The sequence below is a fragment of the Alligator mississippiensis genome, chromosome 4 (genome assembly GCF_030867095.1).
Source record: "Alligator mississippiensis isolate rAllMis1 chromosome 4, rAllMis1, whole genome shotgun sequence".
Lineage (NCBI taxonomy): Eukaryota > Metazoa > Chordata > Crocodylia > Alligatoridae > Alligator > Alligator mississippiensis.
This window is the reverse complement of record NC_081827.1, coordinates 167,580,415-167,605,145: the sequence shown is the minus strand read 5'-3', so window position 1 is coordinate 167,605,145 and position 24,731 is coordinate 167,580,415. Positions and strand designations below refer to the sequence as shown.

At 49.4% G+C, this 24,731-nt stretch overlaps 2 protein-coding genes across 2 annotated transcripts in view; one reads left to right on the top strand and one right to left on the bottom strand.

The window, feature by feature from the left end:
- Positions 1-65: 65 nt before the first annotated feature.
- Positions 66-10,534, top strand: LOC102565480 (uncharacterized). The gene is made up of 7 exons (XM_014603648.3): positions 66-147; positions 858-1,142; positions 2,729-3,408; positions 4,088-4,158; positions 4,813-5,055; positions 7,094-7,340; positions 9,284-10,534. Exons 2-7 carry the CDS (start codon positions 925-927, stop codon positions 9,391-9,393), a joined length of 1,569 nt encoding a protein of 522 aa, XP_014459134.1. The 5' UTR covers positions 66-147; positions 858-924; the 3' UTR covers positions 9,394-10,534.
- A 1,819-nt stretch (positions 10,535-12,353) lies between these two features.
- SP2 (Sp2 transcription factor) overlaps positions 12,354-24,731 on the bottom strand; it is a 60,229-nt gene continuing 47,851 nt past the window's right edge. Inside the window, exons 3-8 of the mRNA XM_059726255.1 lie at positions 19,743-19,819; positions 18,312-19,262; positions 17,320-17,620; positions 14,254-14,428; positions 13,953-14,146; positions 12,354-13,538 (exon numbers count right to left, since the gene is read on the bottom strand). Of these exons, the coding sequence (XP_059582238.1) occupies positions 13,441-13,538; positions 13,953-14,146; positions 14,254-14,428; positions 17,320-17,620; positions 18,312-19,262; positions 19,743-19,819 (1,796 nt within the window). The 3' untranslated portion in view covers positions 12,354-13,440. The remainder of the gene's footprint in view (positions 13,539-13,952; positions 14,147-14,253; positions 14,429-17,319; positions 17,621-18,311; positions 19,263-19,742; positions 19,820-24,731) is intronic.

The window sequence follows — 24,731 nt, the reverse complement described above, 5'->3', positions numbered from 1 at the left end:
GCCAATAAGAAGGCTTGCAGAAGGGTCCAATCACGAGAGAGAGGGAGGGAGCCGGTTGCAGCCAATAAGGACGCAGCGGGGGGCGGGACCTGGAGACCAGGAAATGGTGTCAGGGCTGTAAACAGGCACATGGAGGGGCTGTTAAAGGTACAGTGTCCCCGAGGGAGGGGAGACCCGGGGGGAGGGTCAGAGAAGGGGCAGTGCATAGGGTGGCAGGGGGCGGGAGTGTGAGGACTAGCCAGGGGGAATTGAGTGGAGGGGGGACCAGACGGGGCAAGGAGAGTGGTCCAGGCAGGGCTCAGACAGGTGACATGGTGGGGAGCAGACAGGGGTGAAGGAGGAGACCAGGCAGGGCCAAGGGGTGGGTGAGGATTAGCCAGGGGCCCAGAGGGAAGTGGATGGGAGAGGAGACAGGAGGGGAGACAGGCAGAGCAGTCAGGGGAGGGGGTGGTGGACAGGGCAGGGGGCACTAGACTGGGGAGAGGGATGGACAGGGGCACGGGATGGTCAGGGCAGGGGCTGATGGGGAGGACCTGATGTGGGGGAACGAGGGGAGGGAGACAGGGGGGCAGTGGCCAGAGGAGACAGAGGAGTGGGGAGGCAGATGAGTGAGGAGAGGATGAAGCAGGGAGAAGGGGAAGAGGGCAACAGGGATGCCAGAGAGGAGAATGGAGAGCTAAACTAGGCCTGAACAGGGAGAAGGTGCATGCGTGTGAACAGCTGGATCAAAGGGAATAGTGGGAAGCGTGCCAGACAGTGCCAGATAAAAAGCCACGTATTTTTACACAGCGCTCTCCCAGTTTCTTTCTCCTGCTCACGTTTCCCCCCCGCCCCCTTCTCTCTCTTCTCTGTCTTAGCTGGAAGTTTCCCTCCCTCTCCTCCAGCATGTTCCATCTGGGCTGGACACTGTAATTAGGAGAGCTGATGTCTGATGGTGCCACTGATCTGCAGGCTCCACAGAGCCACCTCCAGGCCATGGAGCAAGGGATGGGAGATGGGGAGCAGCCAGATGGTCACCTACCATTCAAGGTGCCTGAGCCAGGGCTGGAGGGTGCAGCTGCTCTCTGCAGCCCTGGCTTCCAGCAGTCCCAGGAGTTGGAGCTCCCGGAATCCCAAAGACATGCCCCACCGGAGTGTGCCAGGTACAGGGGAGGGCTTGGTGTAGGGGACTTCACCCAGCTCTCACCACTACAGAGGGTGGGGCTTGACAGCAATGAGGTCCTCTTTGTACAGCACAGGGGCAAGCTGGAAGGACCCCCCTGGTACTGGTGAAAGGAGTTCAGTCTCCACAGGCTGTTCGTCACAGAGACTTCTGGTTTTGATGGTTACTTATTTGACAGGTGTCCTCTGCACAAAAGAACCATCCTGAGAGCCCCAAACTCCTTTCATTAACTCCCTGACCAGCCAACAGAAGGTACTAAGCATCAGTCACTACTGGCTTGGGCCAGGCTTGACTCGGACATCGAGAGGCAACATTTCACATTCCCTACTTTAGCCCCCCCAGTTCCACTGGTCAGCCACTGGTTTGGGTCTGGTGCATCTCAAGTAGAGATGTCACTCCTCAGAGAACTGCCTCTCATATCTGCAGCTGCTGGTCAGCACCTCTTGTGAGTTTAAGCGAAGAGTAAATTGTGAGTCCTGCAAGCTGCCAGGAGGAGTTAGCAGCAAAGGGGACCCTTGCTTTTAGACTCTTTACCCATGAGTGGCTATATGACACCAGCATATAGTTTGTGGGTTGAAATGTATTTTCCTCATGCTGGGGGAGCACAGTGCAGGTGGGAAGGGGGCTGAAGGCTGAAGAATAACAATGTCTGAGAGGCAGGAGGGATGGAGTAGTGCAGGCAGCTGGCTTGGGACTTGGGAGGTTTGCCCTGTATACCTGTCTCTACCACAAGCCCCTTGAGTGAGTCACTTTGAATGCCCACTACCTCGGTTCCCTGAAACAGGGATGATATCTCTCCACCTTGCAGCATGCTCTGAGGGTTCAGTCCATTGATAACAATGAGGTGTTCTAATGCTGCAGTGGTGAGGGTATCTCTTCACCTAGACAGAAAATAAAATCCTGGTCACTGAGAGGAGTATGGAAAGCTTCTTTGTCCTTGTTACAGCTCACAAGCTGAGCAGGGCCTGGCTGACTGGGTCTTTGGTTGTGAGACGCCAAAGAACACTGCAGTGCTGGTGATTCAGCAGGGGATGTTCTGTCCCCTGTGTCAGCAGGAGGAGTTGGGTCTCAGAAGTGCTAAGCTGCCTTGACTCTGGTGCAAGTTGGGGCAGAGGTTGCTGGCTTTTGTATTGGATTTAAAGCCACAAACTTTTTGCAGAGTTAACCCCCAGCATCAGTGGAGTTCCAGCAATACCTATATGCCTCCATAAATCCCCCTTGGGAGCTTCAAATGAATACAGTATTTTCCTTCAAAACTTAGCCTAAGTGGCTGTCTTAAACTGTTGCCTCACATCATCCACACATCAGTAAGACCCAGCTAGACAAAGTCTTGACTAGTATAAAGTATAGTTTGGGATGGTCCTGCCTTGAGCAGGGGGTTGGATTAGATGCCCTCCTGCCGTCTCTTCCAACCCTCATTTTCTATGATTCTGTGATCCTGGAGGTGGCTGTGTTTTGCTGGTGGGTGATGTGATTTCTGCACATGCAGGTAGTCCATAAAACACATTGACAAGGAAGACTCTGAAGACTGTGATATAATTTTCTTCTATTCTTGTTGGCTTCTAGCACCCAGCTCCATGGAGCTCTGAGCAGCCTCAGGAAGCCTGACTACGCTTTGCTACACTTTGGGGAAGATGTCAAGAGCCAGAAAAGACCCAAGCTGTCCAATGGGGCCCAGACCAGGCCTAGCCTCATCTCCCACTTCCCTCGAGCACTGAGTGAGATGGAGACCAATGGACCACCCCCCATTGGACACATCTTCCAGAGCAGTAGCCTGGATCTGCACAGCAGGTGCCCTCAGGATGGGCTGCAACACATGAGGACTTTGGACAATCCCAAAGCTGCCCATTCAGGGGCCTCAATGCTCTACCAGCCCAGCACAGAACCATCAGAGTCCCCCTCCATGGATTATGGACCTGAGGGTTGCTGCCAGTGGAGCAGCAGGGCTCCTGTGGTGGGTAGCAGCATGAGCAGTCAGGCCAGCAAGGTTACGGGTTTGTATGCTGAGCTGGTGAAGGAGCTGGAGCTGCAGATGTCAGAGTTGCGGAAGCTCCTTGCCTCTCGGGAAGAGGCTGCTGTGCAGCAAGAGAGGAGGATAAAGGAGCTGGAGTTGGAGAACCAGCAGCTGAAGAGCCAGCTCCGGAACCTGGAGGAGGAGAATGACTTGCTCTCCAGCAGGAATGGGGCAGGAGGGTCAGGGGTGGCTGCAGTGAGGACAGTCCTGGGCCCTGGCGCTGGTGGCATTGGTAACAGAGTCCTACTTCCCCTTTGGCTTCCTTGGCTTGCTTGCATTGCAGGGTGCTTGCAGGGGGTTGCCACATCTCAGGCTTCTCTGTAGGGTCAGAAGGACATTCCTATTTCTGACTTCTAGCAGGGTCCAGTTGGCTTCAAATGACCCAGTCCACATGATGGAGAGTTGCCCTTTCATGGAACATCAAGGAGGCAGCTGTTGAGCTGGACAGCCCCATGGCAATGGATTCAGCAGGGCAAACCTCTTCTCTCTAGAAGAGGGAGGGGAAAGTCCATGTGTAAACTCTGGGCTTGGCTGTAGACCCTGCCCAGAATGAGGGTTGCTGAGCATTGCAGTGTGTCCAATGTGGTCCCTTTGCTGGACCAGGGGTGGGGGTTGGGCCTGTAGCTATAGCAGCTGCAGAGAAGAGCATGGCAGACCTTCTGGGAAAGCATGTTGAGGCTGAGTCAATGAAGGCTGCTCATCTGCCTCCTTAGCTAGGATCTGGATGGGCACGTGCTTGAAGGAAGGAGTGATTGGTAGGATGGGACGGAAGGGGTTCTGAGTAAAATAAGCCTGTTCTCTGCTTCTGGGACTTGCAAGTGACCCCTGAGCAGCCTAAGCCTGTCCAGGGATATGGGTGGTTTTCCATAGGCCTTTGCAGTGCTCAGCTGCGTCTTTGCATGTCTTCTCAGACATCAACGAGAGCAACATCCAGTTCCTCAAGGGCCTGGTGGGGCTGCTAGAGAGCAACTCAGCATTACAGGTAGGTGCCTGGTGTCTTCCATTGCCCAAGCTTCAATCCTTCAAGTGGAAAACTTTCCCCTACCCATTGCCCAAATTTCTTGGGTACATATGAATTGCACACCCCAGAGGTGAAGAGAAGCTCCCCTAGATCCCACCTGGCCCAGGCCCTGGGGCTTAGTATCCATGGAGGACACTTTCTAGGGCTGTATCCAGTCTGAGTTTAAACATGCCAGAACAGGGAATTCTGCTCCCAGGCGAGATGATTTCATGCTCCAACAGGACTCCCTGTTCAGTTGCTGTGATTTTTCTCTGCCCCTATCTTGGTTGTATCCCCTTAGTATCACTTCAGCTCCCAGCCTGATCTCCTAGGCACCTTTCTTGGTGTCCCCTCTCCAGATATTTATACCACCTTATTGCATCAGCCCTTGGCTCAGGATGCCCCTCCTGACTCCTGGTGTGGTTGTTTCTCTGAATCTCCCAACAGTTTTTTGTTTTTTTTCTGGCCCTTTCTGCTGGGCAGGCAAGAGAGCCTTTTCTCTTCCTGGGAGGTAGGGAGGCAATGTGGCTGGGGTGGAGTTAGGAGGGACAGGAGCAGTGGGTCACTCGTTTATTAGCCAGGGTTTCCACCATGAACCCCGCCCTGCCAGCAACAGGTCTGGGCGTTCTCCTGCAGGTCAGTGGCCTCCAGCCTTTCTCTCCGAGTGCCGGGGAGCAGAGGTGCACCCCTGCTGACATCCCAAAGAGCCCCCCTGTTTGGAGGATGCGAGCTGTGGTCCCAAGCAGCTTCTCCCCCTGGGTGAGCACAGATGATGGAGTGGGGAGCCCGGCCATGCTCAGTGATGCCACCTGCTTATGGGAGGAAAGCATTCAAGATACATTGCCTGATGGGACACCAGTGTGGGCATCGCCCATGGAGGTGAGTGATTCTGGGGCTGCCTGATCAGGTGCCATAGGAGCATTACCTGTGGCACTGCCTTGACTATAGGGACCTCAGGAAGGCACTACCCCTCACAGTGGGTGATATGTAATGCTGGGTTGGGTAGAATTGGGGCCATCCATCCCTTCTAGCAGGACAGTCAGTTCCAGGCCCTCAGCACTAGAGGAACCAAAACCTTTCCAGGCTGTACCTTGTCTGGGCAGAAGTCCAGCTGGGAAGTACTGTGACCTCTCGTGGTACACTCCTCTAGAGCAATGGGCCCTGCTGTGAGATTCCCCTCCTTAATCTGGTCCAAGGCTCCATGGCTCTTCCATGACCTGAAGCCTCTACACTGGTGGCAGACACTTAAAAGGTGACCTGGGGAGATCAATGAACTACTGAATCATAGGGTGGGAATGGCTCTCAGGAGGTCACCTAGTCCAGCTCCCTGCTTGAGGCAGGATCATCCATCTGTAGGATCATCCCTGTCTGCACCAGCCCAAACAAATGTTGGTTTAACCTACAACCTTCCAGTGATGGAGATTGCACTGTATTTTTAGGTGACCTGTCCCAGTGCCAAACAGCCTTCACAGGTCGATGCTGGACACCTAGGTGGGTGAACAGCTGTGCTGTTGAGATTCAAAATCCTCAGTTCCTTCTTTCTGACACTTGGGTGGCACATGCCATGTGCAGGAGTCTGAAATTCCCAAGACTCTGGCTTTCACCCACACAGTGTGCAGTGGGGGCTGGGTGAGACGCACAGGGAGCTTTCTGAGATGCATGGACTTCTCAGACCCTTGGGACCTGGGGGTGAAACATTTCAATCCTGGATGAGAGGGGATGCTCCTATTGTCAGTTTGGCACTGGCAACTCTCCTGAGGAGGGTGTGTTTGTAGTTTTGTTCCCTATGATGTTTGGGGTGCTAAGAAGGATTCAACTTCAAAGTCTTGTTGTGGTAGCTGGTCTGAGACAAGTTCCACCTTATCTCAGGTCAGCTCTTGGTCAAAGGAGAAGAGAGGCATCACCGTTGAAATGCTGGTGTGAGGGTTCATGAGGGCTAGAGCATTAGGTTCAGGGGTAGGAATCCCAGGTTCTAAGTCTGACTGTAGAAGAGAGTGTTGCCTAGTGTTTGGTGCAGGGGACGAAGTTAGGACTCCTGGCTTCCACTTCCAGATGTGCCACTAATTGATAAAAGGCATGCCTCAACCTTTTCTCCTCACTGTTCACATCTGTAAAATGAGAGCTGTTGACACCTTTCTTCACTTCAGGGTCATGGTGCTTAGTTCCTTAACGTTTTTAAAGTGATTTGAGCTCCTGAAGTACCAGGAGCTGGAGAAGGCAAACAATTAACAATTGGATTGTTTATTATTTAAAAATGCATACAGTAATGGGTTGTAACCCCGGGGAGGGGGGGGGAGGGGAGGGAGCAGCTCCTGCACGTGTGGTATCACTGACTTCAGTGAGGTTTGCACGGTGATGATGGTATCTGTCTTGAAGGGAAAGGCACAGAATGCTTGTCACTCCCAGCAGATCCTGTCCTTCTGCAGCACTGTTAATTTGCATTTCTCTAACATCCCACAGGGCCTTAGCAATCTGGCAGGGTCAGCATTGGCTCTCTTTTGCAGTCAGGGAGGCACCCTGAGCTTTGGCTTTTTGCATAAGCTAGTCAGCTGCAGAGTCTAGGAGGTCTGATGCCCCATCAGCGCGACTGGACAACACTGCTCCCTCCCTCTGGAAAATACAAACCCACTCCTGTCTTCTCTGAGATTCTGTCTTTGCCTGCTTGGCTATAGGTGAATGGCCACATCCTGAACCCATGGCTGGCTAGAGTGATCAAAGCCAGTGTGATTGTCAGTAGGTTTGCAGTGCAGCTCATATGCTCCAGCTGAAATCTGTGGTAGGATGGCTGGGGTTAGTCTGTCCCATGTCACCTGCATAGTCTCTCCAGTGGAGTCTGATTCAACCCAAGGAGGCTCTGGGCAGCCACAGTGAGCAGGGGAGAGCAGTGGAATAACAATGGGGCTCTCTCTTGCCACAGGAGAATGGGAGGCCCAAGCTGGAGCTGACCCCCAACTCTGGGGTCTATCTCACCCACCATCAGCTGGATGACCTCTCGCAGGTCTCCACTGACAAGCCCAAACTGATGACCAGGCGCCTGCTGGATTACTTTTTCTCCCGGGAGACACTCGCCAGGTCGTCAGCCACTGGCCAGCGCATCGCTCACAACAACACTACCATGGAGAAGCCCATCCGCCTGCCCGTTATAGTGGTTAACGCTATCAAAGGTAGGGACTGGTTCTGTGAGTGAGGCAAGGTTTGGAAAGGATAGAGAAGCAGAGGGTGGAAACAGCCTGTCTGAGAAGGGTTGTCCTCTCCCTACCACCCCCCAACAGGCTTGGAAGGAAGAGGATGCTGTTTAATCCAGATTCCTCCTGCCCTATGCTGTTCTCATTGATTTGGGAGTGACTTTGCTGGGGCTGGGGAGGGAATCCCAGGACAGGTGGACAGGGAAATCAAGGGCTCTTTGAACTTCCACTCCAATATGGCTAGTATCCTACGGCAGCCCCTCCAGTCTGGACAACCTGCTCCATTCCTGGCTCAGACCCTCCCCAAGCTGGCTTCACAGTACCAATGGCAGAGGTGACTATAGGTGATGTAAATTGTCTGCCTTGCTGGCATATGGCCTGAGATGCTCCACTTGTTTCCCCTTGCCCATGCATAGACCACAGGAAGGAAACCATATTGAGATGGCTTTAATTTGAATTGGGGACCTAGAGAATAAACACTTGCACCCCATTCATAATTCCTTCAGTCAGTTGGGCTGTGCTTTGGGAACACTTTTCATTTAGACCCTAGTCTGCATGGTGAAGTCCTCCCTTGCCTGTAACAAAAGCAACCCAACTCCCTGCCCAACAATCAACCCAACAGGGTTGATTGTGCCCAGCAATCATGGGTTACAAAGTTTGCCAGCACAGTTGCATTGGCTGGGGGCATGAAAACAAACCTCCTTGCTGGCAAAGCTACTCCAGGAAACCCCCCCGGTGTGGACACAGCTGTGCAGATAAAACAGCATAGCTTGTTTCTTTCAGAAAGGTGGCGTAACCTAGGCCAGCAAAAAACTGGCTGTAAATGCTGGGGATCTGCTGATACAGCTGTTTTGGCAAAACTATAGCAGCTGAGCTTGTGCAGATAAAGCCAGTGTCAAGTTGCAGCCAAAAGCATGGCTGGGTCAGGCCCATGGATTGCAAAATGTAACCAAACAGTATTCAAGGTAAGAGTGAGTGATGCTTCAGACAGGCTGCTTTTAGCCCTTCCAAGTTGTGCTATTTTGTAGCACAGCTGGGGGCACTGCAGCCAGTTAAATAACATCAACATACCAAGGTTGCCTGAAGTGGCCAGTGACATGGGGGCCTGACTTGAGACACTTCAATGGGATCCTGCTGTCTGGGTGCAAGTGCTAAGCACTGGCTGGAAACCTGTACAGGACATCTCAAATAGGCATCCATCTCCTGAGGCACCCAAAATCATTAATCACCTGTGAATCTTGTCCACAGCACTTTACATGCTCTCATGGTGGTGACAAATTGGATCTAACTAACTGTCCACTTTGCATTGTTCCTGTGACATAAGGATTACTGTCACAACACAGCACCAAGATACTGGTGTAGTAAATGCAAGATCAGTTAGACAAGCGATGCCCAAGACTATAACAATCTGGTGGTAGATCTGAAATTGGATATTGGATGGTGCTAGGTGCTGTGAAAAAACACTTGCCCACACTCTGTGGATTGACTGCAGAAAAGCTGTCAAGTAGCTGCCACTAGAGTGGCACTGCTGCCTAATGCCACCCTCCCATTTATGTCCATGGCCAGGAGCCTGAGATTTGGCTCTGGGCTCATGCTTTGGCCATGATTTTTGTTTTCAGCACATGAGGTAGGCACATGTTTTCATGCAAGGTAGGAGCATGTAGGTGAATGTGTATCACAGCAAGGCTCCTTAGTACTGTCTGACATGATGTAGACAGATGCCCGCTCCCCCTGCCTCAGAGTACTGGCTCCCAGGCATGTGGTCAGCTCATTTCTGCCTTTCATCTGTCCTCTGTGTCCTATGTACTGTAGAATCACAGGAGTATTGAGTACTTGGGATCCAGAGTGATCCATCTATCCACTATTAATAAGCCAGTAAGCATTAGAGTGTGCATTCTGTCTCCTCACTACCCTGTCCCTAGAGTACGTCACCAGAGCATGCGGCAGGGGCTGCAACTTCAATGCCGTGATCAACAGCAAGTGCGGTACCTCTAGGAGAGCAGTCAAGAAAATGATCGTCAAGATGGAGTGAAAGACATGAAGGCTGGCATGTCACGAGGTTCCATCCCAGCAGTGGTGAGCCAGTCACTGCAGAAATCCTCCTTAGAGGACCCATTGCTCCCTAACCATCCTAGGCACTGGCAGGGACAGCAGTATGACAGCACAGCTGACCTGGGCTCCCTTCCATGCAGCAGTGATTGGGGGTGGGGTATGATGGAGACAGCACTTGTAAAGAGGCATGTTACCTGGTCAGGAGTGGCAAGACATGAACCCTCCTGTACTTCAGGACTTGATGCCTGCTTAGTGGCCAGAATTCAGTGTAGGTGTCAGTGTGGGAAGGATTTATCCTCCACTGAAGTATGTGGTGTGTGTCACTGTTGGAGAAGGGGGCTGATGAGATGGACCACCCATGGGTCTGTTCTCGCATGGTCACTCCTCCATTCCATCTTCTGTAGTGCACAGGGCTGGGAGAGCTGGTCTGTGCTGGGATTCCACATTTGCCAAGCAAAATCCTGCACGGTCCATGTTTGAAATCTAAGTCTAGTAATTTCCATTTGAGAATCCTAGATCTGTGAGGCTCTGCATTCACACCAGAGCCTCCTCAGCATTTCCAAGGTTGATTGTCCAAGGGATAGTGCTGGCCAGGGGCAGGCAGCGGAGAACAGTGCAGGTCCTGTGCTATAGATTGGCCAGAGAGAATTCATAGATTCATAGATGTTAGGGTCGGAAGGGACCTCAATAGATCATCGAGTCCGACCCCCTGCATAGGCAGGAAAGAGTGCTGGGTCTAGATGACCCCAGCTAGATGCATATCCAACCTCCTCTTAAAGACCCCCAGGGTAAGTTTCATTTGAAACATTTCTTACCAGACTCGAGATGAAAACCATCCCATCTAGGCCAGAGTTTTAGGCATTGGACTGAGGTAGAAATATTGCCACGCTGAACAGGGAGGGTGGAATTCTCCATCTCCTCTCAACCTGGGGCAATGTCTGTCCTCACACAGTAGCTCCTTGGATCACTCAAATACATTTCCTGCTCGCTGTAGCTGTTAGAATTTAACTGTGTCCAAGAGAATTATTTTTTTTCCTGTAAAGAAATTCAGTTCTGACAGATATTCTATTTCTTGTAAATAAAATAATCCTTCCTCTTCCCTAATAAAGGCTGGAATCTAACAGTATAGGCTCAGTCATTTCTGCTCATGGGAAGTGGAGTGGATTTGTCTAATTGTTTATCCCCATAGTTTCTGGGTTCCTTATACTAAAGGTAGCATCTTAAGATACCAAGAAGCTGACAGAATCATTTTAATTAGTAATTCCTTCCTCCTTGCCAGCCTATTATTTACCCTCCCCATCTACACACCCACTTCCCAAGCCAAGTCAACCTGAAGATGGAAAAAAAAATCCAAACGGCTTTTTTGCTACAGCCTCTGGCCAGCTCCACCAGGTTCAGGCTGAGACTGGGGCTTTCTAGAAAATGATTAGTTGCAGATGCTGAAGTTGGTTTAACATGGCAAGGTAGGAAGGGGACAGATGGGAGAGAAAGTAATGGTGACATGCCATTGTTTTCAGTTTCTGAGCTCTGTCCTAGCCTTTTTGATCAGTTGCTGTATTTTTCTCCTACCCAGAGCTCGTGAATGAGGTGTGGCCTTAATGCTCTGGAGACTGAAAGCATTTGGGTAATGATGACAGAACATGGACAGCAGCAGGCCTTCTGTTATGCAACCCCATTGTACTGCAGCTTTGGAGGGGGAACTCAGGCTCCAGCTCCTCCTTTCCATTTTGGATTAAGGCTGACAAGTGGGGAGTATTGCAAAAGGGCTTCTTGCTACCTGGAAGCTTGTTTGTAAGGAATCACCAAGTCATGGTACGAGGTTGGGCAGGTCAGTGTAAAGCTCATCTCATCTCCAGATAGAGGGACTCACAGACCCACAACTGAGGTTGGATGCAATGACAGAAGGCTTTTAGGCCAGTGTGTGTGTGTTGGGAGGTGTGATGATGAGAAGCTCTGAAAGATGGGAGCTAACAGGTTACTAACTGGGAGACCTCGCCTACACTCAGAAGTGAGCTTGCAATAGGTGCAGCACAAGCTTAGAATGCAACATAACTGTGTGGGGACAGTCTTGTTAACATAATACAAGCAGCGCCATATTGGGTCAGACCAATGGTCCATCTAGCCTTCTATCCTCTCTCTGATAGGGGCAAGAGAAAATATGTACAGAGCATGTCTGGTGTAATCCATACCCTTCTTGGTATCCACCATCATTGGTTTAGAGGTGCCAGAGGACACACCCCTGACTGTTCTGTTTAATAGCTATTAATGGTTCTATCATCCATGAATTTGTCTAGTACCTTTTTGAATCTGGCCATGCTATCTGCCTCTAAAACCTCCTGTGGTGATGAATTCCACGAGTTGCTGCATACACTGGTCTGGAAACTGTCTGTGCATGGAGTTATTCTGAAACAGCAACTTCAGAATGACTCACTGTGTAGAAAAAGCTCTAGACCTCTTGAGGACAAGGACTGTTGATGTTATGTACAGCTCTTAGCACAATGAGGCTAAATGCAAGTAAATTAATGTGGCCCATGGGGTAAAGCACTGGCCTAGTGGGCTCTATTCCCATGTCCTCCTCTACCTTGGTCTTGTCTACACAGCAACCTATGTAAGCTCCTCAGGGCAGAGACAGTCTTTATGGGTCTACAGCTCTATGGAACTCTCTAGCTGCTAGTTATACAAACAACTGACCAGCCCCACTAATCAAGCACTCCATGATTCCTTGCCCCAACAGCTGTTCTTGCTTACCAGACACCACGCTTCTCAGACAAAGGATCCTTGGCTTCAAATGCTGTACTGGGTTTGCTGCTGGTGACTAAATTTATTTAGCAAAAAAAAAAGAAAAACCTCTTGGCTGATTCCATGCTGGCCAACCAGTTACATAGTTAATAAAGAATAACAGATTCGTCACCTAATTCATAAGCAGTTACAACTAAAAAATAAAGTGGATTTGTTTTTAATTTAAAAGCTCAAAAATAACAGTTCATATGTTTTTTGAAACATGTAGGAACCACAAAAGCAATATAGTCTATGATACAATATACACTATACACAGTTGGGATGGGGGGCTCTGTATCAAGGGTGATTGACAGTTTCAAGATTTGAAGTGAAACGCCATGCCACTTGGAAGTGAAAAGAGAGGGGGGAGGGGAATATACATATATATATATAAACGGGTGGAGAGAAAAAAACCTCTTCATTATTGTAAAATAAACTTCAGCAGGGAAAGGATGTGGGGAGAAGGGAAGGGCAGCTTATTAAAAGGGAGCAATTAAATAAAAATAAAGAAGCACTCACATTACACAGTGTTCATAATTGGGAACTGGGAGCGTAAGGCAACAATCTCCATAGAAAAAAGGACTTTTTCAAAGGAGTTTATATATATTTATATATATATAGATATTTATATATATATATAGATATTTATAGGTATTTATACATTTTAAATATAAAGTAGGAATGTGCTGCAGAATGCCAGGTGGCCTCTTCCAAGCCTGTCCATGGAGTGGTGCCCCCCTCTGTCATGTCAAAGCTTCCAAAGCACACGGGGGAAGCGGGACTGTTGTGAGAAAGCTTCGATGATATCCTTGTGCCACTTGCACAAGGCCCGTTTGGAAGGGGTGCCCAGTGCTGCTGGCAGGTCCCCCTCAGCCTGTGTGCAGCGAGAGGTGGTTCAGCTTCTCATGCCCATCTGAGCATATTCCTTTGGAAATGAAGGTCCCTTCCTCTGCCCCGGTCCTAAGTGCTGTGGCCCGTGCAATCAATGTCCAGGTCTGACATACTCTGTGAGTAGAGGAGCTGGGTTCCCAAGGACTGCGCAGCAGAGTGGATGTCCTCTGTGGAAGGACAACCCCATTGACTCCTTTCCCTGTGCAGATACCTCCACGAGGATGCTGAAACCAGGAGTGGGATGAGGGCTGCCGAGTTCCAGACTGGCCATCTGTGCGTTCCCTACGCTGTACCCTTGCAGGAACCCTTCACGAGGGACTTAAGGGGCCAGCAGGTAGCCCCACTGCTGCCACTGGCCCTACAAGTTCTTGACCAGGTGGGTTTTATAGTGCTTCGTCAGGTGGTCGCTTCTCATGAAGCGCTTCTGGCACTGGGCACACTCAAAACGCTTGTCACCTGTCAGGGGAGTGGGGAACAAGAGTTATGGTCAGTGCCTGGATGCCCAGTGCTGGCTGCTGCTGGAGAGCAGGCCCCTGGCACGCCCCACAGCACTGAAGACTTAAACGTTCCACACTTCAATGTACCCATGAAACTGCCTGCTTCATACCTGGAAGATGACACCTAGGTGATAGCCCTTCCTAAGGCCCAGACTTCCTTCCCCTTGCACAGACAACAGAAGGTCGTGCTAGGCTGGGACAATTGAAAGGCAGCAGAGGCCAACCTCATATGCGTCAGATGCCACCTCCTGATGGCTCATTCAGCAAAGCAGTAGGTGCATGAGGCAGAAGCACTACCCGGGGTGTTGGACAAGATATGAACAAGGGAGAGAGGCAGGTCCATGGAGGAGGGGAAGGGGAGTGGGCTACAGACCTGTATGCGTCCGGGCATGCCGCTGCAGCTCGTCACTGCGTGTGAACCTCTTCCCACAGAAGACCCAGTTGCAGACGAAAGGTCGCTCGCCTGTGTGCAGGCGCACATGAGCCCGCAGCAGTGAGGTCTTACGAAAGGTCTTGCCACATTCGGGGATGTGGCAGATGTGCTTCTTCTTCCCCTGATCCCCAGACCTGGAGGGAGAGGCAGCCAGGGAGTGTTACCCTCAGTGATAGTGCAGGGGCGGAGGGGAAGGAGGGAGGTCTGAGCCTTTTCCTGCTCCCCTCCCCAGCCCACTCACCTTTTCTCCCCATCCTTGCAGTTGGGGCATGTACATGCCATGCGCCTCCTCTTCTCCCCAGGCTGGATCTCGCCAGATAGTGCCTGCTCCATCTGCAGCTGGATCTGGGTGGGGCTCAGGCCACTGATGGTCAGGTTGTTGCCAGACACGTTTTGGACTGTCAGCTGCTGCTGGCCTGTGGATAAGAAGCAGAGGGATAGAGGTACTCAAGATATTGCTTGGTGCCTCCTCCAAGGCCCCCACTCCACGAGGAGATGCAGACACCTTACTACTGGTGCTGTCCACATTCCTCTCTTCTCAGGCTCCTCACGCAGGCTATGCAGCATGGGATAAAGCCCTTGCAATACAAGGAAAGGATACCGCTCTAATGCCAAAAGGTGCTCCCAGGCTTCCTGTCCTGCCTCCTCTGTGCCACCCCAGCATGCAGCCTCACAATGGCCCCGGAACTCCCCCCCTCCCATGGTGCTGCCCCTTTAAGGGGGCGGATAAGTCCCCTTTTTTTTTTTCTGAATATACTGTGCGGTTTTTCAAAGTTTTCTATTTAACCCTTTGGGGTGGGGAATGATTGGAAAAGGAAACAAAAAAGAAACTTTGAAAAAACGTGCAATATATTTACAAAAAAAAAAACCCGGGAACTTACCCAGGACCCTAAGGTGCCCGCTCCATACTCCGGTGTCAAGGACGTAAGAACCTGGGCCATGCCAGGGCTTTGTGCTAGAGCCGGGGGGGACATGATGGGGCTGGAAAGAAGAAAACTGCTGTCAATGTTGGTAGAATCGCTCCACTTGGGCCAGGCAGACAATGGAAATCTAACCTCCTCCCATGTAGCTAAGACAGGCCAGATCAGCCCCTCTCCAGTAGGAGGCCTTTAGCTATTTGTAATGGTGAGGCAATGCAAAGCTTTCCCCATAGGATAGTCCACACTGACCTAGGGGAATCCCCTGCTGGAAGGGAGGGGGAAGCTCCTGATTCTTCAGTGCTTGGCTTCAGCACCAGGACAGCCAACCAAGCAGCTGATCAGCACCCACCACCTATTAACTCATCTCAGCTACTGAATGGCCAGCTAGCTTCACTGTCTCAGGGCTGAACTTGAACTGATGACCCCAGAGGTGAAAGATTACCTCCTTCCATTGCCTAGGGTTGGTACTTCCCTGTGCAAACTCTATATCAGAGCGAACAGTGCAGGGAGCTGAACACCTGTCAATGGCCTTTTATTTGCTTGCTTATCTGAGGATGCAGTTTTATGCAAGGCAGCAATAAAAAAACAACAACAAAAATAACTGATCGCAGCAGCTCGCTGAACAACACAGGAACATACTAGCCTGTATTTTACACTGACTTAGCTCAGCCAAGCAAGGGAGAACAGCTTCCAACTCAAGAATCCAGCTGGGATTCCTGTCAACTCCTGCTGAGGAAAACTCATTGAACTCCAGCAGGTCTTTCTGGATTGTAGAGCAGAGAAACTTTCCCCAGACACAACTTCCTCTCCTTCTGCTCCCTGAAGCAAAAGCCACTGCATCTGAGCTCTGAAATGCAGATCTCTGCCACTGAAGGCAATGAGTCGATCTGCCACACCAGAGAAGGCAAAGGCTAGCAGCAGTGGAGCGTACCACAGGGGCACTGCTCTTCTTATTCAGCTGTGAAAGAAAGCATCTATGCCAGCACTGCAATCTTGGAACAGGAGGAGTGGTGTGTCTGTGATCTCTCAGTTGTAACTCTATAAGCCTCACAGCTCTCTTTCTACTCCCCATACATGCCCAAAGGCTGCTAGGCTTTTCTTTGCTAGGAAATCCACTTGCCACAAGAAGGCAACACAGGGACCGTGCCTAGAACTGAACAGCAAAGGAGATGAGTATTACCATGATGAGTACTTCCCTACAGAAACCGTAACACTATGGGATTCACAAGCACTCAGCATTAATTATGGCCTCTTTTTAATCACTAAAGAATGACCAGTTCTTGGAAAATGCTACAGGCCCTGAAAGCATTTGGCTGGTTTCACTACTGGCAATGCATTTGCAGTATCCCTCCCACATGATTTCAGTAGCTGATAGATCACACACCACTAGCATTTTTTAAAAATTGAAGCTTGACCCCACTTGAGAGGTGGGATTCCAGGCTTCTTGGTCCTAGAAGTCACAGGGGTCTAAGCACTCATTCTTTTCTTGTTAGCTGCTGGTTAAAACAATGTGGGAGCTGAAGGGCAAAAGAAACCAGGAAGAAATCTCAGTGAAGTTCCTGCTAGAGTTCAGCTAGAAACAAAGCAGGAATTCCAGCTCCCCAGAACATCTGCTTCTTGTCCTGAGAGGTAAGAGAAAAGTGGGAGTTATCCCTGTTACCTGCCTCCAACCCAGCTCTGGTCCAGGACTGAGCAGAGCAAAACCTGGATCTCAAACACCTGTAACTATTAATCCTTGCCTTGATTAACTCTGTAGCTTAGCAAGGCTATGAAGTGCCACTTTTAACAGCAGGGTCTCAGTATAACTAACTAATCTGAAACAATGCCTTGCTAGGAAGGGACTTGGGCAAGCCTCGCTGCCTAGAAGAGATGCAGAGAAACACTCCAGGTTCCTTTGGGATGAAAAGATATACAGAAGTGTAAGGGCACCATGGATTGCCTTATGAGAGTGTCCTATCTTATTTTTGTGCTATTAGTTAGGGCAGAGAGGACCAACTTTTTTGGCAGGCATGCCACAAATTAGACTTGCACCATCCCCAAGTACCACTCTGACTCCCTTCCTTTACCTGATCTACTGTTTTATTTTCTAATCCCTGCCCTGCACTCCCTGCCTCATTTACTGTTCTGCTTTCTTCTTCCTCCCCTGCACTACCTGCCTGATCTGCTACTTTGCTTTGTTCTCCCTGGTCCCTCTCTGATCTTCCACGTGCCACACGCAGGGGCTACCTTTGCCACTTGTGACACCTGTGCTGCAGGTTGGCTACCACTGAGCTAGGAGACACACGGTTTAGAGTCCTGACCGCTCCAGAACATTAAAGCTCTACGAACTCCATTAGTTCCATCTCTCCCATTACCATCCAGCTCCCAATCAGATCCCCAGTACCCACCTCCAGTGTTGGTGATGGTGACAGGTACGCCTTGGACTTGGACGCCATTAATGTTAATAGTCTGCATAGCCTGGGCAGCAGCTGCCAGCTGAGCTGCGTTCAAGCTGATGATGCCCCCAGCAGGAGCAATCTTTGGCAGGGTGCGCTCTTTGCGAGTGGCTGTTTTTTTGCTACTTCCTCCTGTCTGGGAACTGCGGGATACAGGGCTGCTACAGGTGGTGACAGATGGGGCCACTGTCATGGCTGGGGCTTCTTGGAGCAGCACAGTCTGCAGTTCACCCGATGGTGTTTTGAAATAGATCTGAAGGGAGGGAGAGTCAGGGTTCAGACCAGCCATAGCTTTGTGAGAGTACAGCGATGGTCCCACCAAACCCATGGGGCCAGAGCAATGGCCTTTGAGACCACGATACCCAACGTCATACCTCATTGGAGCAGACTGGACCAGAAGCCTACAATTCATGAGGAGTTAAATGCAATCAACATACCCCTCACATCCAACCTTTTTGGCATTAATATTTTTGTTACCTTCCCAGCATGGTAGCTGCCCTAGATTCCTCAAATTAATTACTCAGTCAAAAGTCAGGAGCAGATCAGGTAAAATCAGAAGAGTCTTGGAAACATCTATCAAAAGAAAGGCTTCTAATACACTGGAAAGCATCTACGCTGGTTGTTTGCAACATACTAGTGGTATCAGCCTCCGTCTGTACAACAGACAGACATAAACCCAAAGCTTCTATTGTGACACATCAAATCACTAAGCTTATGAAATATGGAAATCTAGATAGACTGAAAGGAGAACTTGCCCAGACATTTCAAGACACAGGACCTCCTGCAGAAAAATCTCTGCTTCATGCAATACCCCTCAGCTGCCCTGCCTTATATATATACACATATGTGCAAATGCGTACACACACGCGCGCACAATGTTGGCACTGAGTCAGTAATCAAAGGTGGAATCTCCCAGACAGTGATGTGTCCACAAGATGCGGTACCTGGGTAGGAGTTGGTTCAGTTGTCTGTATCTGAAAGTTCTGAGAGGACTTCTGAGGGACGGTGGGGAGTGTGGCGGAGGCTGCCTGGACCACTCGCAGGGCCTGCTGGGGAATCTGTACTACCTGCTGCTCTTGCTTGGGTTGGACCACCTGAACCTGCTGGACCATGGCTGGCTGGCCTGAGCCAGGGCTCTGCACGATGAGCAGGTTATTCCCTGCTTGGATGATGTTATCTGCCGTTGTCTCTATCAATACTGTTTCCACTTGCTCAGCCACAGCCATGGCTGTCGTCTGAGCCGGCGACATGGCTTTCTTTCTAGTCTTTTTGCTGGGTTTTGACGGGCTCTCTATTATCTGTGCCTGTGTCCCAGACTCAGAGCTGCTAACCAGGTTGTTCACAGGCAAGGTGAGCGTCACGTTGCTGCCGCTGGTTAACTTGACTACACTGCTTGTGCTCTGCCCTGATGACACCCCTCCCTTGTGTGCTGGAGCAGGCTTGATTGGCACAGGTTTGTGCGCAGAGGAGGAAGGAGCAATGATAGCCTGGTTGGTTCCGGGAATAATCTGAATCTGGTTGGCAAGGTTCTGTTGCACCTGGATGGTCTGGCCCCCTGCAGCCTGTATCTGAGGGACTGTCTGGTACTGGATGTTTGCTGATGACCGGGCCCCTTTGTTGATCATGGTTGGGTTCTGAATGGCAAAAACCAGCTGCCCCCCAGGATATGAGGTCCCAAGCTGAGACCCTTGGATCTGGAAGAGGTTCCCTTTTGACGACAGGATTCCAAGACTGTTCTTACTGGAACCCAGAGGAAGTGGCGCAGGTTTGATTGGGACGAGTTTTCGAGGAGTGGGCTGAGGTGGGGCAGGAGGAGTGACTGCTGCTTCCACTGCTGGAGGACCAATTTTGCTACATGTCGCTGCAAGCAGGGCTAGTGGAGATGGTTGAGAGTCCTGCAAGAACCAAAGGAAATGGGAATGAGAGATGTGCATTGCACCAAGGTATCAGATTCAGATGTCAGGTGAGCTATAAAACAAGCTTTTAAGGTCCCTGTAAAGCTATAAGAACCCTGTAATACTGGTACAACTCCATCCTTTGTGTGAGTTTGTGACTTTAAAGCATTTTATGTGCATTAGCCACACAGATCCTTTTTGAGAGGAGCTGCTATTACCAAACTCATTAAGCAGATGGGGAAAATGAGGTTCAGAGAGGGGAAATTACTTCTTAAAGTCTGCAGAGAGACTCAGTGGCAGGACTAGGAGATGCAGCGTCCAATGGTGCATTTACAGGACTGGCCTTCCTTCTAAATCAACATCATCAAACTTTGCAGACAAAGGAGAAAGTTCTGCAGGAGACACTTATCCCGAGGGTGCTGGAAAATGAAATGGGCCCATGACCCTAACAGCACAGCCAGTTCCCACTTTTGTACACACCTGTGCTGTTGATGCAGCAGGCTGCAGGTATTCACTAGGGCTGACTGCAGCCGTGGCAGCCATACTGTCCTCTGAATCTGCAAGAAGGAAACGCACACAGGAAAAAGTGAGACCAATGCTGAAAATAAGAAAGACAACCCTTATGCTTCTGTCACTATCCAGGCCTCATCACTACCCAGGGTCTGGCCCCCACACCCAAATATCACATAATGGCTCTGCCTTCTGGCATCTCACTAACTCAGATGTGTCAAGCTCATTCTAGAAGTGCTCAGCACCGACTTAACCAATGGCTCAATTATACAAAGCGGGACTTCTATATTCTGCTCGAATCAGTTATTTTGTCCTTTGCATGTATCTTTGCTAATTTGGGAAGGGAATATGAAGTTGGCATAGTCAGCAAACAGCAGCAACAGACTGTAAGACACAGGGGAAATAGTAAGACACGCCCCCTCCCTCCCAACTCTTTTCTTGTATTTTAGCAGCAGCATCAGAATAGGCTCCTCAGCTGAGAAGTGAGCCTTCTTCTGCTGGGTGCTGTATAATCATTGAGGAAGTGACAGATAATCCCTGCCGTTAAGAGCCTGCTAATCTAAACAGACTGGGAAGACAATGGGTGGGAAGCAAAACAGAGATGTGGAGACTTGTCCCACCTTACACAGCACCTTGGCAGCAGAGATGAGGAGATACCTTGACACCTGCACTTTGTCTAACAGACCTTGCTGCCTCCTACCTGTTGGCTTCTAACCTTGGGAATATTAAATAGGGGTAACATCTCAATAATGAAGGGAAAACCATTCTGGGTTGAGTACTTCAGTGTGGAGCACTTAGAAGTCACGGTGTATATAGAAGGTCACCACAGGGAATAAAAAAACTGCTGGAATCACCTTGCTGGTAGTATTAGCCTGGGAAACTGAAAGAACAATGCCACTGTACAAAAGGGCAGGGAGGAAATAACAGCTGCAGACCTTCATGCAAAAGGACCACAAGGCAGGGAGGATGGTTTCAACAGAGCCAGGGCTGAGGCAGGGGAATAACTGGAGTTAGAAAAAGAAGAAAGAATAGTCCAGGGAATGGGATGAGATTGGAATTACAGTGGCAAACATGAAGTGGGGGTGAAGGGGAAGATGGAGCAGGCTCTACCTACTTACAAGTGGCATACTTGAATGCAGCATTTAGAGACTATGCTGATTTCTGTCTTCTAAATTAAGACTGCTGAGTTGCTTTAATTTGCACTGTGTAATAAGTATTTGGGGTCCTAAATACTTGTGTTTTCTATTTAAACTGTTTACTCGTTCGGGACTGGCCATCAATGTTTACAAATGGGTCCTGATACAAAAAAAATTGAGAACCACTGGTCTATAGCATGGGTGTCAAACTCATCAGGTCTCATGGGCCTGTGCCCCAGACTGATCTAGAGCACAGCTGGCAACATGTGCCTGAGACTGGCCTGAAGCACAGTGGCAGCATGCACCCTGGACTAGCCTCCAGAACCATCGGCAATGCTCACCATACTGGCCCCACATTCCCTGTGCAGCATGCAGGGCTGGTCCCGCATGTGCCAAACCTGTGCATAGGTCCAATCCAAGACTCCTGGGCAGCACCTGGGGCCAGACAATAGGGCTCTGAAGGCTAGATAAGCTTGTGGGCCATATCTTTGACACCCCTGTTCTACAGAGTTGGACACAATACTCCTGCTACCTAGCATCCAATCCTGACAAGTACTATAAAGGCTGGAGGCATCCTGTTTGATAGCCAGGCAGTGAAATGGTTAACAGTTTGCATTTAACAGAGAAAATCTGGCTTCCCCATAAAACACCCTCCTGAGTGCAGTGGGACAAATTCACAGGTTCTCAGTCCGATGGCCTGCATTGTTCTCCAGACTCCAGTGAGACACCAGTGAATGATGAAGGCTATTACTGCAGGCAGGACAGCTAAAAGATTTCTCTTCTAAAGGCTAAAATACAGGGAAGTCAGCGAAAGACCCTTGGAAATGCTTAGAATTTGCAGGATCTTTTGTCCTAGCCTAGAAAGACATTTCGTGCATGACATTTCCTTTGGCAAGTTCCCCAGTCTCTCTCACTCACCATTCTTTGTATGGCTCAATAGCCTGATAATATTTACCTAGACAACATGCCAGGGAGAGTTTTTCTAAGCCCAAACTCTGCATTACAATCGCTGAAAGACAACTGATTTGAAAAGGGGAGTTATGGATGCCTGAGGAATATGGATGTTCTGGTAGCTTTTTAAAATATAAAGATTCAAATCCTGGAAGCTGACAAGAAGAGAGTACTGTGATATTTACAGAGATGAACTGGACTGAAGGAGCAATGAGAATGGTTGACAAGGAGCCCAAATTGCACAATCATGAGATTAAACCTCATATGGCTTATAACACAATGTACCAGCCAAAACAATAACTACTGCATAAGCACAGCTAGTAGGTTTTTTGGTGCTCAGCAGGGACCAGTCAAAAAACACAATTTGAAACTGCTAGAAAATAATTTTCTGGACTCAGTGTGGGTTCAAGTCCAGCATGGGCAGAACTTCCATTTTATTATCTCACTTCTAAAGGGCCCTGCTTGAAGAATTGTAGGGAGGTAAGAGGAGGCAGGAAAGGGGTGCAAAATATAGGGACAATGGTATTCTGTCAAACTCCTCTTGCTCAAAAATACAAAGCTATTCGTTAAAGGCTGGGAAGTAGAAGGCAGGGTAGATTTGCACCTTATAGACCAACCAAATTAGATATATATATATACAAATATATATCACAAGCACAGATAAATGTCAAGTGGAACAAGTTCCACACTCCAAAGTTCATTCCATACGGTGATAATCTTGAAACCACAAAGTGGCTTCAATAAAACATTTTAATTGGTGGGAGCCCTTTGCAGCCAGCATCCCATCTCAAGGGGACAAAGGCAGTAGTGACCTCAGACATCCACTGTAAGAAATACTGTTGTTGCACCAACCCTAACTCAAAGGGGCATCCACACTAGGGAAGTATGTGGGGTTTTTTATCATGTTAGCTAATGTGTGATAAGAGCTGAGCAAGGAAAAGGCAGCATGTGGCTTCACAAGTTCAAGAAAATCCTCAGAGAGCCTTTGGTTTTCCTCAACAGGCAACTTAAGCAATACACATACACACACAAGTTCACTAATGCTTTGTAAAAACAACACACCTTTTTTGCTAGGGAGGACAAGACCTGAAGTGCTTACTGCCCCATAAGCAGGAGATAACTTTGAAGTCCAAGAAGAGAGTCCTATGCATGCCATGGAGGATCCGACTCCTAGCTTATGGGGAAGGGAAGCATCTAGTTCCAGTCTGTTTCACTTTGCTGTTGTGAGCAAAAGCAACCCGTTCTCAGTGAAAGGGGATGGGGATTTCCATAGCACAACTTAGGATGACCTTGATATGGGGAGGCAGGTTGTGCTGCAACTTAGCTAGCCAGATCCAAGCACAATGGTGAAGGATAGAATAATATCTGTGTGGTCACAGCCTCTGATCCACAGCAGTTAAACCATGGCTGTAGTATCCACACTACCCATGAACTGCACCTAATGACCTAAGCAGCAACATGAGGGAAGACACTGTAACTGAGGAGCATGAAACATAACAGCAGGTACTATTTCTATACAACAGGAAACAAGACAATGTGGTACACAACACCTCCCCAGCTCTGTCTCCTCAGTTTAAGAAAAAAAGGGCAGTAATACATTACTGAAAGGGAGCCAGGGCTCTGCAGCCCCTAGGTCCCATGTGGCAGCAGGTATAGGGATATATTTGGCAGCTCAGACCTAGGTGGATAGACCTTGACTAGTGCATTCTTTCCATGTGCGTGGGAAGAGCCACCCATTCAAAGCTACCCCATTGTTCTCCTTCAAATCATTCCTCATGATAACTCCAAAATAAATCTGAACACTGGTTAGGGTGAAGCCACTGCTCATTGTGACAACCACGGTCCTGTCACTGTTCCCTTGTACTTCCCTGTTGTTCTGCATCCACCTGTGGTCTCTTGGCTTAAAGATGGCTCACAAGCTTTTTTTTGGAGCAGGGACAATCTCTTTGATCTGCATTTACACAGCGCTTAGCAGGAGGGGGTGGTGAGGTGAATGCAGACACCTGGCAACTTCATCAAAGTAAGAGTGTTTTATCAATGTGAGGCGTGACTGTAAGAGTCAGTGTATCTCGATGCTTTACTCAACACAGGAGCCAGTCTTTAGATCTTAATATAGCTCCAGGCCAGGAGGGTTATTTATGTATTTCCCAGGCAATGAAACTAATCAAGGAAAATGGACACTTAGTAATGTTGCAATGTCTTCCCTCTCCCTGTTGGACTGGCTGCCCTGTGCTGCCCTGACTGGTCTACAAAAGTAATGTGGGTCACCAGAAACAGAAAACTTCCCTCTGGGCAATGCACAGCCTTTCACTGGACAGAGAGAGCAGCAAGAAAACTGAGCTATCAGGATACAAGCCAAGTCGCCAAGGAGTCTGCCTTCCAAAGGCAGGCAGTTGAACAGGAGGAGGCAGAGTTCAGGTTCCTTCCAAAGCAAGTGAAGACTTTTTCACAGCCTGCCATGACCAAGTGCATAAATCCCCAGTCAGTGTAGAGTCCCAGGAGCCTGGGACATCATTAGATAGAAAATTATTTCCGTCAACTCTTATAAAAGAGCAGCCATTCCCTGTAAGTCACTTGCTCTCACTCACTGTGGTGATTTCTTGGAGACAGAAGCATCAGATGTTTGCACCCAGCTAGCTGGCCTTTGATGAAAGGACATGTTCTTCCCAGAAAGCCAGAGGCTTGTACAGCTGCCCAAATTCAATGACTGTACCCTCCTTCCCAGCAGAATTAGGGCACTGCTAAGGATTAAGAGCCCTGACTGCAAATAAGAGCAATATTAAGCGTGCCAAAAATGAGAAAGAGCAAGAGCAGGAGAGACTGGCAGACAGACAAGGGGGTGGGATCTACTAATCCATTGAAATAAATGATG

What these genes read in the sequence shown, in the direction of transcription:
- LOC102565480 (XM_014603648.3), top strand. Translation starts at nt 925, where the DNA reads ATGTCTGATGGTGCCACTGATCTGCAGGCTCCACAGAGCCACCTCCAG. An exon ending in CCCTGGCGCTGGTGGCATTG is followed by an intron (nt 3,409 to 4,087) that starts GTAACAGAGTCC and finishes ATGTCTTCTCAG; the next exon opens with ACATCAACGAGAGCAACATC. An exon ending in AGTGGTTAACGCTATCAAAG is followed by an intron (nt 7,341 to 9,283) that starts GTAGGGACTGGT and finishes CCCTGTCCCTAG; the next exon opens with AGTACGTCACCAGAGCATGC.